Genomic DNA, 12,761 nt, shown 5'->3' with positions numbered 1-12,761 from the left:
TCTGTGTATTCAACCCCATAATATGCACACTAATAGCAGGCCAAAGACCTGGCTGCACTAAGATCATTTTCTCACTGAGGTGGTCTTTGCTTCAGATAAAAGGGACTTACAAATAAATCACACTTCTTGATCACTGCTGTGCACCATGTAGTGCTCTTCAGATGAATGTCCTCTATCAGGACTCGTCACAGTAACCTCTGAAGTAGGAATCAACCTCTCCAGGTCGCAGATGAGGAAGCAGTTTGACAAAGGTTGGGTGACTTGACTGCGACCACACAGTTGTTGAATTAGGAAAGCTGAGATTTGCATTGAGCAATGGATGTTACATGCAAACAATGAGTCATGAAACACTACATCAAAAACTGATGATGTACTGTGTGGTGACTAACAAAACATAATTTAAAAAGGAGAGCTGAGATTTGAAGTGGGCTGCTCTTAACTCTTCCACTAATAAAAATTGCATCCTTGGCAAGTAGTCTTCCACATACTCATAAGCACTTCCAGCAATGAACAACTTGTTCCTTTCCTCAGGAGGCAGCTTTGTTGCTGTACTTGAGCTCCTGTTCTAACATATTTTAGGTAAAGCCTTTTTTAATACAAAATGCTAAGACAATTCAGAACAATGGGAGGGACAGAAAGTAGAATTATTCTGGGTGAGTTATATGGAAGGGTCTCGGAGTCTCTCCTTGCCGTACCTCTGGAGATAGATGAATCAGAAGAAAATTACAGTAAGGCAAAAGAGCATTCACAGGTAGAGAGAAAAAGTTCTAAGAGTCTCTAGCCACTCACCTCCAACATGGAGAAGGCTTGGGAGCCATGCCACTCAGCTCCCAGCCCACAGCCTAGGGATCATTGAATCAGAAGTGGCAAAAGCTTCTTTGAATGCTGGCAATGGTAATCCATCTCCTGCCTTGTGTCACTTCTCAGTGACCTACAGTCTTATCCTGGACATTTTTTATGTGATCTAACTCAAATATTATTGAAGACAGGAAGTGATGACCCCCAAGACTTTCACCTTGATCTCTCTTAGAATCCAGGCACACTGTGTTCAACATGTGCTTTTCCAACTTCATCTTCTTTATCTGTGCAAATGGGTCTGAGGCAAGGGGAGCAGGCAGTCATTGCGCTATGTAACTTCAAAGATAGAATGAACATTCTTTGAGAGGCAATTCGGGCTGAGGGAACTGATTTAATTATTACAAGGCTGAGTGGAAGAAGGAAAAAGGGGAAAAGCAAGGCTGTCCCATTTATGTCTGGATTATTCAGCTCTAAATTTTCTCCACACCAAAGAAAGGGCCTTAAAGTATGGACACTTCAAAACAGTGTCTTAACTAAATGTATGTACCTGTGTCTTCTGAGTACAGCCTTGTTCATGCATTTTTTTATTCAGCAACATATATAGACTCACAGTTACATGCTGAACTAAGCACATAATGTGCTCATTCATAGAACAGAATAGGTTTACATATACCATTTTACAAGGACTGCCCACCCAGATTGTTCTCTGTCCTGACCCTTCAGCCACCACCAAAACTGAAATACCCTTTGGATATACTTGATCCCAAGCTGAATGATAGAAATTCAGGGAGGGGAAATAGTACCAAAGAAAAAAATAGGAAACACATGGAAGAAGGGATGATGAGACATAAAGGGACAAGATGACTGTCTCAGTATCACAGTGAAAGCTGCAGTTGGCACTGGGATGGCATACTGGTCCAGGGTTCCTTCACCCAGACCACATTAGAAGAGCTTACTTTCTCTTCTTGCCTCTTTTTTCTGGGTATGGATAGCTGATATAAGGGATTGTAAAGAGCATTGCAGCTTAATGTTGGGGATATAAATGGGCTATCTCCGGAGGTTTCAGTTAGTTCCACTCTGTCCCACCTAGCAACCAGAACACAGTCAAATCCCATTATATTAGAAATCAATGTGAGAGAGATATTCTTTCTCTCTCCTATGTCTATTCCTAGTTCTTGTTCTCAACTTTCCTTTTCATACTCCTGTCCCTCTACTGTCCCCTTCCTGACTTTATTATTTAATCAAATTCCTTCTCAAATTATCAGTTACTGGCTGGCTAGTGGATAAGAGAGTAATGAGAAGGTCACATAGGTAAGGGAAGATCAGGGGACATGGAAAGTGTGGATAATAGGTAAAGATACACAGTGGACATAGTTAACATTTGCTTACAGTTAACAGTTGTGTCCCCAGTGATTAAAAGTCACTTATACCGTCTTTATGTACCTCCGATTTTTTATGAGACTATGTTTTCATCCCTCAATAACTTTATCAGATCACATATGATGGCCAAATTAGCCTGACCTCTGCCACTGACCAATTCTGCATGATCTTACTGTTTCTACCAGTATCCATTACAGATACCTACAACAACCACAGGATCCTAGTACTAACATGAGCCAGGCAATGTTATGGCTTTAGCAGGCTGTAAGAGACTCAGGCCCTCACCATATGGTGGTTGTTCTGAGTCAGAAGCCAGGTTCTGAGCCTCATCCATGAGTAACCATGGGCTCAGTGCCCTGAAAAACCCATCGAATATCCCCCACTTTCTATTACTTCTCATCCTGATCTTCCCATCTTAAAAAGTAACTACATTTGAGTCTTCCATCCAATCTGCCTGGCCTTTCATCATTACGTCACCCTTTTATTGTCACATAGGCAGATGGATCAGAAAGAAATGAGCATTTAGACAGAATAGGATTCACAGGGAGATGGAAGACTGGTAAGATTCTCTAGTCACTAACCTTCACCATAGAGTGAGTTCTATAGCCATGCCACTCACCCTGCGGTCCCAGCCTAGACATTATTGAGTCAGGCACAAGTGGAAAGGACTCCTTTGATCCCTGGTAATGATAACTTCACCTTGTGCCTTGCATCACTTCCCAGTGCTCTACAACCTTCTTATCCTGGATATTTCTCATGAGATCTAACTCAAATATTTTCTGCTGCCCACTTCATTTCAGCCACAGAATAAGAATGAATCCCAGTGGCTTCATCTCTCGGGGCTTCCTGGGGCTCAGAGCAGGGTAGTAAGGTCTTCTCTACCCACCCTACCTGGACCTGACCATGCAGTTCACAAACCACAGCCATCAGAACCCAAACTCTTTTCTGCTCATGGGAATTCCTGGCCTGGAGGCATCCCACTTTTGGATTGCATTTCCCTTCTGCTCCATGTATGCCCTGGCAGTACTTGGCAACATGGCAGTGCTACTGGTGGTACGATCAGAGCCTGTCCTGCACCAGCCCATGTACCTGTTCCTAAGCATGTTGTCCATCATTGACCTGGTACTCTGCACTTCTACTGTGCCCAAGCTCCTTGCGCTTTTTTGGACAAATGCTACTGAGATCAACTTTGGGGCCTGTGCTACCCAGATGTTCTTTATCCATGGCTTTTCAGCTGTCGAATCTGGTATCCTGCTAGCAATGGCTTTTGACCGCTACTTGGCCATCTGCCGGCCACTGCACTATGGGTCACTGTTGCCCCCAGAGGCTGTGGGCAAGCTGGCAGCTGCTGCCGTATTTCGTGGCTTGGGGCTCATGACCCCACTCACCTGCTTACTGGCAAGGCTGAGCTACTGTAGCCGAGTGGTGGCCCACTCCTACTGTGAGCACATGGCTGTGGTGAAGCTGGCTTGTGGGGGCACACAGCCAAACAACATCTATGGCATCACTGCTGCCACGCTGGTAGTGGGCACAGACTCCATTTGCATCGCTGTTTCCTACACACTCATTATCCGGTCTGTGTTAGGCCTTTCCTCCAAAGAGGCAAGGGCTAAGACATTTGGCACTTGTGGCTCCCACCTTGGTGTCATCCTTCTCTTCTATACACCAGGACTCTTTTCATTCTACACACAGCGCTTTGGCCAGCATGTACCCCGGTACCTCCACATCCTCCTGGCTGACCTCTACCTTGTTGTACCACCCATGCTCAACCCCATCATCTATGGCATGAAGACCAAACAGATCCGGGATGGAGCCCTCCGACTGATGAAGCGGGGCATTGTTCACTCTTAAGTCTTCAGCCCCACCCTGGAACTGTCTTCTTCCTTTAGGCCTTGAGCAATTCTTGGAGGAGGCCACTGAGAGCATGTAACCGCCAGTTAACCTGTGAGTTGGCTGGGGGCATTTAGGCAATCCTTATCCACGCTTCTGTCCCTGGAACGTACATTCTTCCCACCATTCCCACAGTGAGAGCTGTTCCATGTAAACAGCCTTGAGAGAGTAAAGTATTGTTGGGCCCATCTGGACAGTATATCTGGCTGAACCCGGTTAAGGCCTCTATATAAACTTTTAAGATTTGGCCGATGGGGGGGAAAAAAAAAGATTTCGCAGATAGGTACTTATCTTGTGGCCACCAAGACAAATCTCATAAGGAAGTCCCTTGCTTATTAAACCTGCCACCTACCCATCTTGAGTGGCCTGCCCCTTTCCTTTGTCTCTTCTTGCTCTTTGTGTATGGGAGCCAGTTTATGAACCAACAGCAATGGTCAAGAGACCAGTAGTTTCCAGCATGGTGGAGAGAGGAAAAACACATACCCAGTGGTATCCTTACTTTGATAAGGAGATATAGCATGTCTGTGTGAAGAATCATCAGATATTTCCCACTTGTGATGTAGATATGGTTACAAAGCCTAGGGATCCTCTGTATATTGGGAAACATGGTCACCAAGCTGATGATGGCCTCCCACGGAATTCTACACTGCTCTTCTAACATGGTTCCTACCTTCTAGGAGACCTTGATAAAATGAGAAAGATAGGACTGATGATCTGAAAAGGAAAAATAATCCTCATCCATAGTCAGGTGTTTCTACTCTGGTATGGATACATGAATACCTCCCTCAGTGAACTCCAAGTTTGACAGGAGAAACACATACACAGAGAGGAGAAGCAGAGAGATGGAGACAGAACACTCAACAATGGACCACAGGGACAACTGTGTCCATGGTGCAGAGAAATAAGCAACAAGGTGTAATGTCAATCTAGGAAGGTGAAAATTTTCATCTCTTCAGTGAGCATTTAGTATGTTAAAAATCTAGGGATATGGACTTGATTAGGTCAAAAATCCTTGTGGAGACTGTTCACTGTTAAAGGAGAACTACATGTAGGGAGACAACAGTGAAACAAATTAGTTTAATTAGCCAAATTAAACAAGTATGTTTAGGATAAGCACAGGGACCATGGGTATTGAGTAAGGACACCTAAATTGCTCAGAGAAAAGAGATCCTAGTACCCACCTCTTTCATTCCACATCTGTACAGATAGGAAAGCCTGCTTTCTCAGAAGCCTTCAACAATGCCTAGGTGTAAGGTGCGGTAACAAAGTCTCAGGCTAGATGATATCAAGTCCGTTCTCTGGGAGTGGCCATGTGGAGCTGCCACCAAGCCTCAAACATCCAGGGAAAAGACCAGACCCTTTCATTGGAGAGAAAATCGAGAAAGCAGTCCAGTTTGACCTCCAGAGCAGGTTTTAGAATTAAGAGTGATGGCTATGATTAGAAGGCCCATTAGGATCCAGAGTTCAGAGTCTCTGGTTTTGACATCCCTGCTTAGAATCCACATGCAGATTGGTAGGGAGTTAATAGGTATTTGGCTCCCAGGCAAAGCATTCTAATAAGTTAGGGAAGAGCTTGCACAGAAAGCCACTCGCAGGCGCAGGAAGGCCTAGGTCTTCAGAACTTCCTCCAGTTATAGCAATGGATTAGCTAACACTCTGCAGTGCCTCACAAGAATATGCATCATCATCTTATAGTCTCATAACCATCTGATGAGGGCACATAATTACCCACACTTTACAGAGCCAGAGGCAGAAGATTAAGAAGGTAATAACTTGCCCAAGAAATCAGTAAATATCAGAGCCAGAATACAGATCTTTTTAATTCTAAATTCTGTGTTGTTTACCCCTTACCCAGTAAGTTCCTATAAATCTAGACCCTGAAACCAAAAATCTAATAATATTTAATCTAGTAATGAGGGGATAATTATTTCTTAATATTACTGACCCTTCTGAGAATATGCAACATGCCAAACACTCTTCTAAGGTTTGGAAATATAATGATGATTCAGGAAGATAAATCCCCGGTGACAACTTGAATAGGCAACCTCAGCAAAATCTTCCCACCCATGTACTCTCAATGACTCCTGTGTTATGATAATAATTCTTCCTTCACTCTAGGGCTCAAAATTAGTAGCTTTAATTTGCCCACAAACGGCCCAGGTTTCCAGGCAACTAGAGACCTCAGACTGGCCAATAAATTCTAGTCTCCATGATATTTAATTCAAATTATGGGGGGAAATCAAGAAAACCAGCTATACACTACTTGGGACTATTGATTATAGTTGATTTATTTTTCTAAAACTATTTTTTAATGAGGTATAATTTACCTAAAATGCATATGTTAAATATATAGATGATATCTGACAAATGTGTGCATCAGAATAACCACCTTAATCAAGATACAGAATATTTTTATAATCCCAGAAAGTTCCCTTGTGCTCTTTCCAGGTAAAACTCTTAGGGGTCTCCCACTGAGAAAACCACTATTTGATTTTGATTACCTTGGATCAAACTTAACTGTTCTAGAAGTTCATATAAGTGGAATAATGTAATATATATGTGTCCAACTTCCTTGGCTCAACATGTCTTTTAGATTCATTCATATTTTGTGCATGAGCTGTGAATTCCTTTTTATTTGCTAATATTTCATTGCATGAATACACCGAGTTTAACTATTTGGGGACACTTGAGTTGCTTCCTTTTTTTTTTTCACTATTATAAAAAACTGCTATGACTATTTCTTACCCTAAAAGTAGAATTTCTGGGTTATAAGGTAAACATGTTTAATAGAACCTGCCGAATTGTTTTCCAAAGTAATTGTACCATTTTATACTCTCACCAGGGCTGTAAGACACTTCTCAGTTCTTCCACATCCTGATCAACTCTTGAAACTACCAATGTCTTTTTTATTTTAACCATTCCAATATGTGTAAAATGGTAATTTGTGGGTTTCATTTGCATTTTTCTGAGCAACTTTTTATACACTTAATGTTTGTGCATACACCTTCTATAAAATGTCAATGCCTTTTGTCCATTTTTATTGAACTTTTTGCTTTCTTATAGATCTCTTTTGATAAAAAGAAATTTTTAGTTGCATATAAAGTAGCTAATGAATTGTTGAACACTACAAGAAAAACTTATGTACTATATGTTAGCTAACTGAACATAACGAAACAAAATTTTAGTTACAAATTCAAAATTAGCAATCTTATTCATGGTTAGTGCTTTGTTTTATAGATTTAACTTTTAATTCTACATCTGTGATCCAACACAAAAAATAATTGTATATGGTGTGAAGTACAGATCAAGATTTATTTTTCCACATACAGATATTCAGTTCCTGAATTTGTTGAAAAGACTGTTTTCCAAATTGGATTGCCTTGGCAACTTTGTCAAATATCAGTCAACTCTTTATGTGTGGATGTATTTCTGGATTTTCTTTTCTCTTTCATTAATCTATTTGATTATCATATCAATCTCATATCCTCATATCAACACTGTCTTAATAACTTTATACTAAGTCTTGAGATAGTATAAGTCCTCCTACACTGTACTTCCACAGTGTCTGATATATATATATGTGTATGTATATATATATATGTGTATATATATATATGTGTGTGTATATATAAATGTGTTAGAAAACATATAATCAAACCAAATATTCCTTAAATATTTGATAAAATTACACAGGAAAGAAATCTGGGTCTGAAGTTTCCTTTGTTTTTTTATTTTACATTTAATTTTTAATGAATATGATTCTATTCAAATTTTCTATTTTCGCAATCTTTCCATTTTCTCTAGATTGTCACAATAACAATTGTCATAATATACCAACAAATGTATACAATTATTCATAATATCCTTTTATTTTCCTTTCAATTCTGTAGGATTTGTCACCTTTTATTATATTCATTATTCATGTTTACTTTGTCTTATTTTGTCATGCTGGTAGGGGAGAGAAGTGTATCAATTTTATTAATTTTTAAAATGAGACTGGCTTTTTGACTTTTCTCTATTTGTTTTTCTTTAATTTCTGCTCTTTATTTCCTTTCTGCTATTTCCTTTGGGTTTAATTTGCTCCCCTATTTCTAACTTCTTAAGGTGGAAACTTAAGGCCACTGATTTTTAAAAGTTTTTTTCATAAAAACTCACGTGTAGAAGCTTCTCTCTACATTGCTTTAGCTGTATCCCACATATTTTGATATGTTGTGTTAACATATTTTTTACTACTGTTTAATCTCCCTTATGAGTTTTTTAAGACCCATTGGTTATTTTAAGTGCGTTGTTTACTTTTCAAGTACTTGGTGATTTCCTATATTTATTATTGCTTTTAATTTATAATTTAATTCCATTATGGTTGGCAAACCATAATATACAGGGCTGACTATATTTCAGCCCTTCAAAATGTATTCATACTTGTTTTATGGCCCTTATATAGCCTATCTGGGTAAATAGTCCAGGTGCACTTCAAATTAATATTTCTTCAGGTTTAGGGTATATTTTATAGTTATCACTTAGGTCAAGTTGATCAATGATCAACTTTACCATATCTTTAAAGATTTTTTATCTGGCTCTCCTATCAGTCACTGACAGAACTGTTAAAAAGTTCTAATTACAATTGTGGTTTTTCCTCTATTTTTCCTTTTATTTCTGTCAGTTTTGCTTTGTGTATTTCAAAAATCTGTTATTAGGTGTATACATATTTATAATTTTTATATTTTTTTCCTTAAATTTTTTGTTTAAAATCAATTTAGGTAACATATACTGTACTGTCAGTTTCATGGGTAGAATTTAATGATTCATCAGTTGCATATAATACCCAGTGCTCATTACAAGTGCCTTTAATACACATCATCCAAATACCCCATCCCCTCATCCACTTCCCTTCTAGCAACACTAGTTTGTTTTCTACATTTAAGAGTTTCTTATGGTTTGCCTCCCTCTCTGTTTTCATTTTATTTGAACTGACACTTTTAGCATTATAAAACGAGCCTTTTCATCTTGAGTTGTGATCTGCTTTTAAGTCAATTTTGCCTAATATTATGCAACTAACTTTCTTCTGGTAAATTGTATAGTACATCATTTTCCATCCTTTTACATTTAAACTGTCAGTGGTTTATATTTAATTAACTGTAAAGAACAAAAATGCTTATGTATCTAGTCTGACAAATTCTGCTTATTAACTGGAATGTGTAGTCTGTTTACATTTGATGTTATAATATACTTGGGTTTAAATCTGTCTTACTATTTGTTTTGTATTTGCCTCCTTTGTTCTTTGTTCCTTTATTTCTGCTATATTGAATTTGGGGGAGGGAGGTAATTGAACACATATTGAAATACCATTCTATCCCCTCTACTTGTGGTTAGCCGTACTTCATATTATTAAAATACTTGAATACTTAGGTATACTTGAAATACTATTCTATCCCCTCTACTTATGGTTAGCTGTACTTCATATTATTTTTGTACAGATAGTTCTAGGGCTTACCCTCTATATCCCTAATTTATAACAATCTTCCTTAAATTCATATTATATCTCTTCATGTAAAACATAAGAATATTAAACAGTTCAGTTCTGTTTACTCTGTTCTTTGTGATATTTTTTTATATATTTTACATAAGATATATATTTACATATATTTTATATGCATTATAAATTTTGAAAACTTATTTAAACTACTTCAAAGAATTTAATAAAACTATTTTATGCATATATTTACTATTTTCAGTGTTTTTTCCTTCCTATAGATCTAAATTTTCATATAGTATTTCTCTTCAACATGAAAAACTTCCTTTAGCATTTTTGTAGTATAAATTTGTTGGAAAGAAATTCTCTCACTTTTCACCTGAAAATATTCTTATTTAAAATGTGTTTTTGAGGGGCACCTGGGTGGCTCAGTGGGTTAAAGCCTCTGCCTTCAGCTCAGGTCATGATCTCAGGATCCTGGGAACAAGCCCCACATTGGGCTGTCTGCTCAGCAGGGAGCCTGCTTCCCCCTCTCTCTCTGCCTGCCTCTCTGCCTACTTGTGATCTCTGTCAAATAAATAAATAAAATCTTTTTTAAAAATTGTGTTTTATTTGACTGTTTCCTTTGCTGTGCAAAAGCTTTTAATCTTGATGAAGTCCCAAAAGTTCATCTTTGCTTTTGTTTCCTTTGCCTTTGGAGACATATCTTGAAAGAAGTTGCTCTGGCTGATATCAAAGAGGTTATTGCCTATGTTCTCCTCTAGGATTCTGATGGATTCCTGTCTCACATTGAGATGTTTTATCCATTTTGAGTTTATCTTTGTGTACAGTGTAAGAGAATGGTCAAGTTTCATTCTTCTGCATATAGCTGTCCAGTTTTCCCAGCACCAATTATTGAAGAGACTGTCTTTTTTCCACTGTATATTTTTTCCTGTTTTGTCAAAGATTATTTGCCCACAGAGTTGAGGGTCCATATCTGGGCTCTCTACTCTGTTCCACTGGTCTCTGTGTCTGTTTTTATGCCAGTACCATGCTGTCTTGGTGATCACAGCTTTGTAGTAAAGCTTGAAATCAGGTAACGTGATGCCCCCGGTTTTATTTTTGTTTTTCAACATTTCCATAGCAATTCGGGGTCTCTTCTGATTCCATACAAATTTTTGGATTATTTGCTCCAGCTCTTTGAGAAATACCGGTGGAATTTTGATTGGAATGGCATTAAAAGTATATATTGCTCTAGGCAGTATAGACATTTTAACAATGTTTATTCTTCCGATCCAAGAGCATGGAATGGTCTTCCATCTTTTTGTGTCTTCTTCAATTTCTTTCATGAGTGTTCTGTAGTTCCTCGAGTACAGTTCCTTTACCTCTTTGGTTAGGTTTATTCCCAGGTATCTTATGGTTCTTGGTGCTATAGTCAATGGAATCGATTCTCTAATTTCCCTTTCTGTATTTTCATTGTTAGTGTATAAGAAAGCCACTGATTTCTGTACATTGACTTTGTATCCTGCCACATTGCTGAATTGCTGTATGAGTTCTAGTAATTTGGGGGTGGAGTCTTTTGGGTTTTCCATATAAAGTATCATGTCATCTGCGAAGAGAGAGAGTTTGACTTCATGGACAGGACTGGAAGAGATTATGCTGAGTGAAATAAGTCAAGCAGAGAAAGTCAATTATCATATAGTTTCACTTATTTGTGGAGCATAACAAATAGCATGGAGGACAAGGGGAGATGGAGAGGAGAAGGGAGTTGAGGGAAATTGGAAGAGGAGGCGAACCATGAGAGACCAGGGACTCTAAAAAACAATCTGAGGGTTTTGAAGGGGCGGGGGGTGGGAGGTTGGGGGATCCAGGTGGTGGGTATTGTAGAGGGCATTGATTGCATGGAGCACTGGGTGTGGTGCAAAAAATAATGAATACTGTTATGCTGAAAAAATAAAAAATTTTTAAAAAATGTGTTTTAGATTAAAAAATGTTGTTCTAGCTATAGAATTCTAAATTGATAGGTTTATTTTTCCTTTTAGCACTCTAAATACATTGGCCCTTTATTTTCTTACCTCATTTTTTATGAAAGTCTTTCATAATTCTTATTATTCCCATAAATATATCTTTTTTCAGAAGTTTTGATTACATTTTTTCCTCTGTATTTAGTTTTCATCAGTTTGACTTTGTGTTAGTGTGTAATTTTCTTTCTATTCATTTTGCTTAGGACTCTGAATTTCCTGGGTCTGTGGGTTAATTCTATAATTTTGTAATCAAATTTGGAAAATGTTTTTTAATTAGTTCAGTTATTTTTCTGACCCATTTTTCTCCTCCTGGGATTTCAATCACTTATATGTAAGACTACTTGATAGAGGGGCGCCTGGGTGGCTCAGTGGGTTAAGCCGCTGCCTTCGGCTCGGGTCATGATCTCGGAGTCCTGGGATCGAGCCCCGCATCGGGCTCTCTGCTCTCTCGGGGAGCCTGCTTCCTCCTCTCTCTCTGCCTGCCTCTCTGCCTGCTTGTGATCTCTCTGTCAAATTAAAAAAAAAAAAAAAAAAGACTACTTGATAGAGACCCAAATGTCATTCTATTTAAACTCTTTTCTGTTTCTCTTAACTGGTTGATAGAATACTGAATAACTTTTATTGACTTGGTCTTCATGTTCTCTATCCTTTCTTTCACATTATCCAATCTAATGTTTTTTCCAACAATGATTTTACTTCAGATATATTTTCAGGTATATAATTTTTATTTGATTCTTTTATGCAGTTTCTAAATCTCTCCTTAAATCCTCATATCAGGAGGTAATTAGGAGAACCACTGGACCCAGACAATCAGGCACTCTCACCTCCTCTCCTGTCCTTGGGAGTATGCTCTGGCTACCATCCTCACAATGGAAGCTGTTCCAAAGACATATCCTTGAGAGAGTAAGGTGTCTGAGACCATCTGGGTGGTATACATGACTAAGCTCAGTTAAGGCCTCTATATAAACTTTTAAAATTCTGGTGGGTGGATGTAGAGATCAACTCACCTTGTTGCTGCCCAAGACAGGACTCATATGTAAATCCCTTTATTAAATCTTCTACCCACCAATCTGGAGTAACTTGCCTCTTTCTTTGATCTTTCCTTGCCTTCTGTGTACAGGGGCCTGTTTCAGATTACACCTAGGAAGCTCCCAAGAAGGTTGCATACTAACAACTGTTACCTATTTATCCATCTTCTTTGTATTTTTTAAACTGTTTTT

General features: G+C 38.5%; 1 protein-coding gene across 1 annotated transcript; it reads left to right on the top strand.

Annotated features, from left to right (window-relative positions):
• Positions 1–3,081: 3,081 nt before the first annotated feature.
• On the top strand, positions 3,082–4,049 carry LOC125110251 (putative olfactory receptor 52P1). The gene has a single exon (XM_047747323.1). The coding sequence runs from the start codon at positions 3,082–3,084 to the stop codon at positions 4,027–4,029; it is 948 nt and encodes a 315-aa protein (XP_047603279.1). The 3' UTR covers positions 4,030–4,049.
• The last annotated feature ends 8,712 nt before the right edge of the window (positions 4,050–12,761 follow it).

This window comes from Lutra lutra, chromosome 10 (genome assembly GCF_902655055.1).
Source record: "Lutra lutra chromosome 10, mLutLut1.2, whole genome shotgun sequence".
NCBI classification, from domain to species: Eukaryota; Metazoa; Chordata; class Mammalia; order Carnivora; family Mustelidae; genus Lutra; species Lutra lutra.
This window is presented reverse-complemented; position numbering and strand designations above follow the sequence as displayed.

Coding starts and splice junctions, on each gene's coding strand:
- LOC125110251 (XM_047747323.1), top strand. CDS start 3,082: ATGCAGTTCACAAACCACAGCCATCAGAACCCAAACTCTTTTCTGCTC.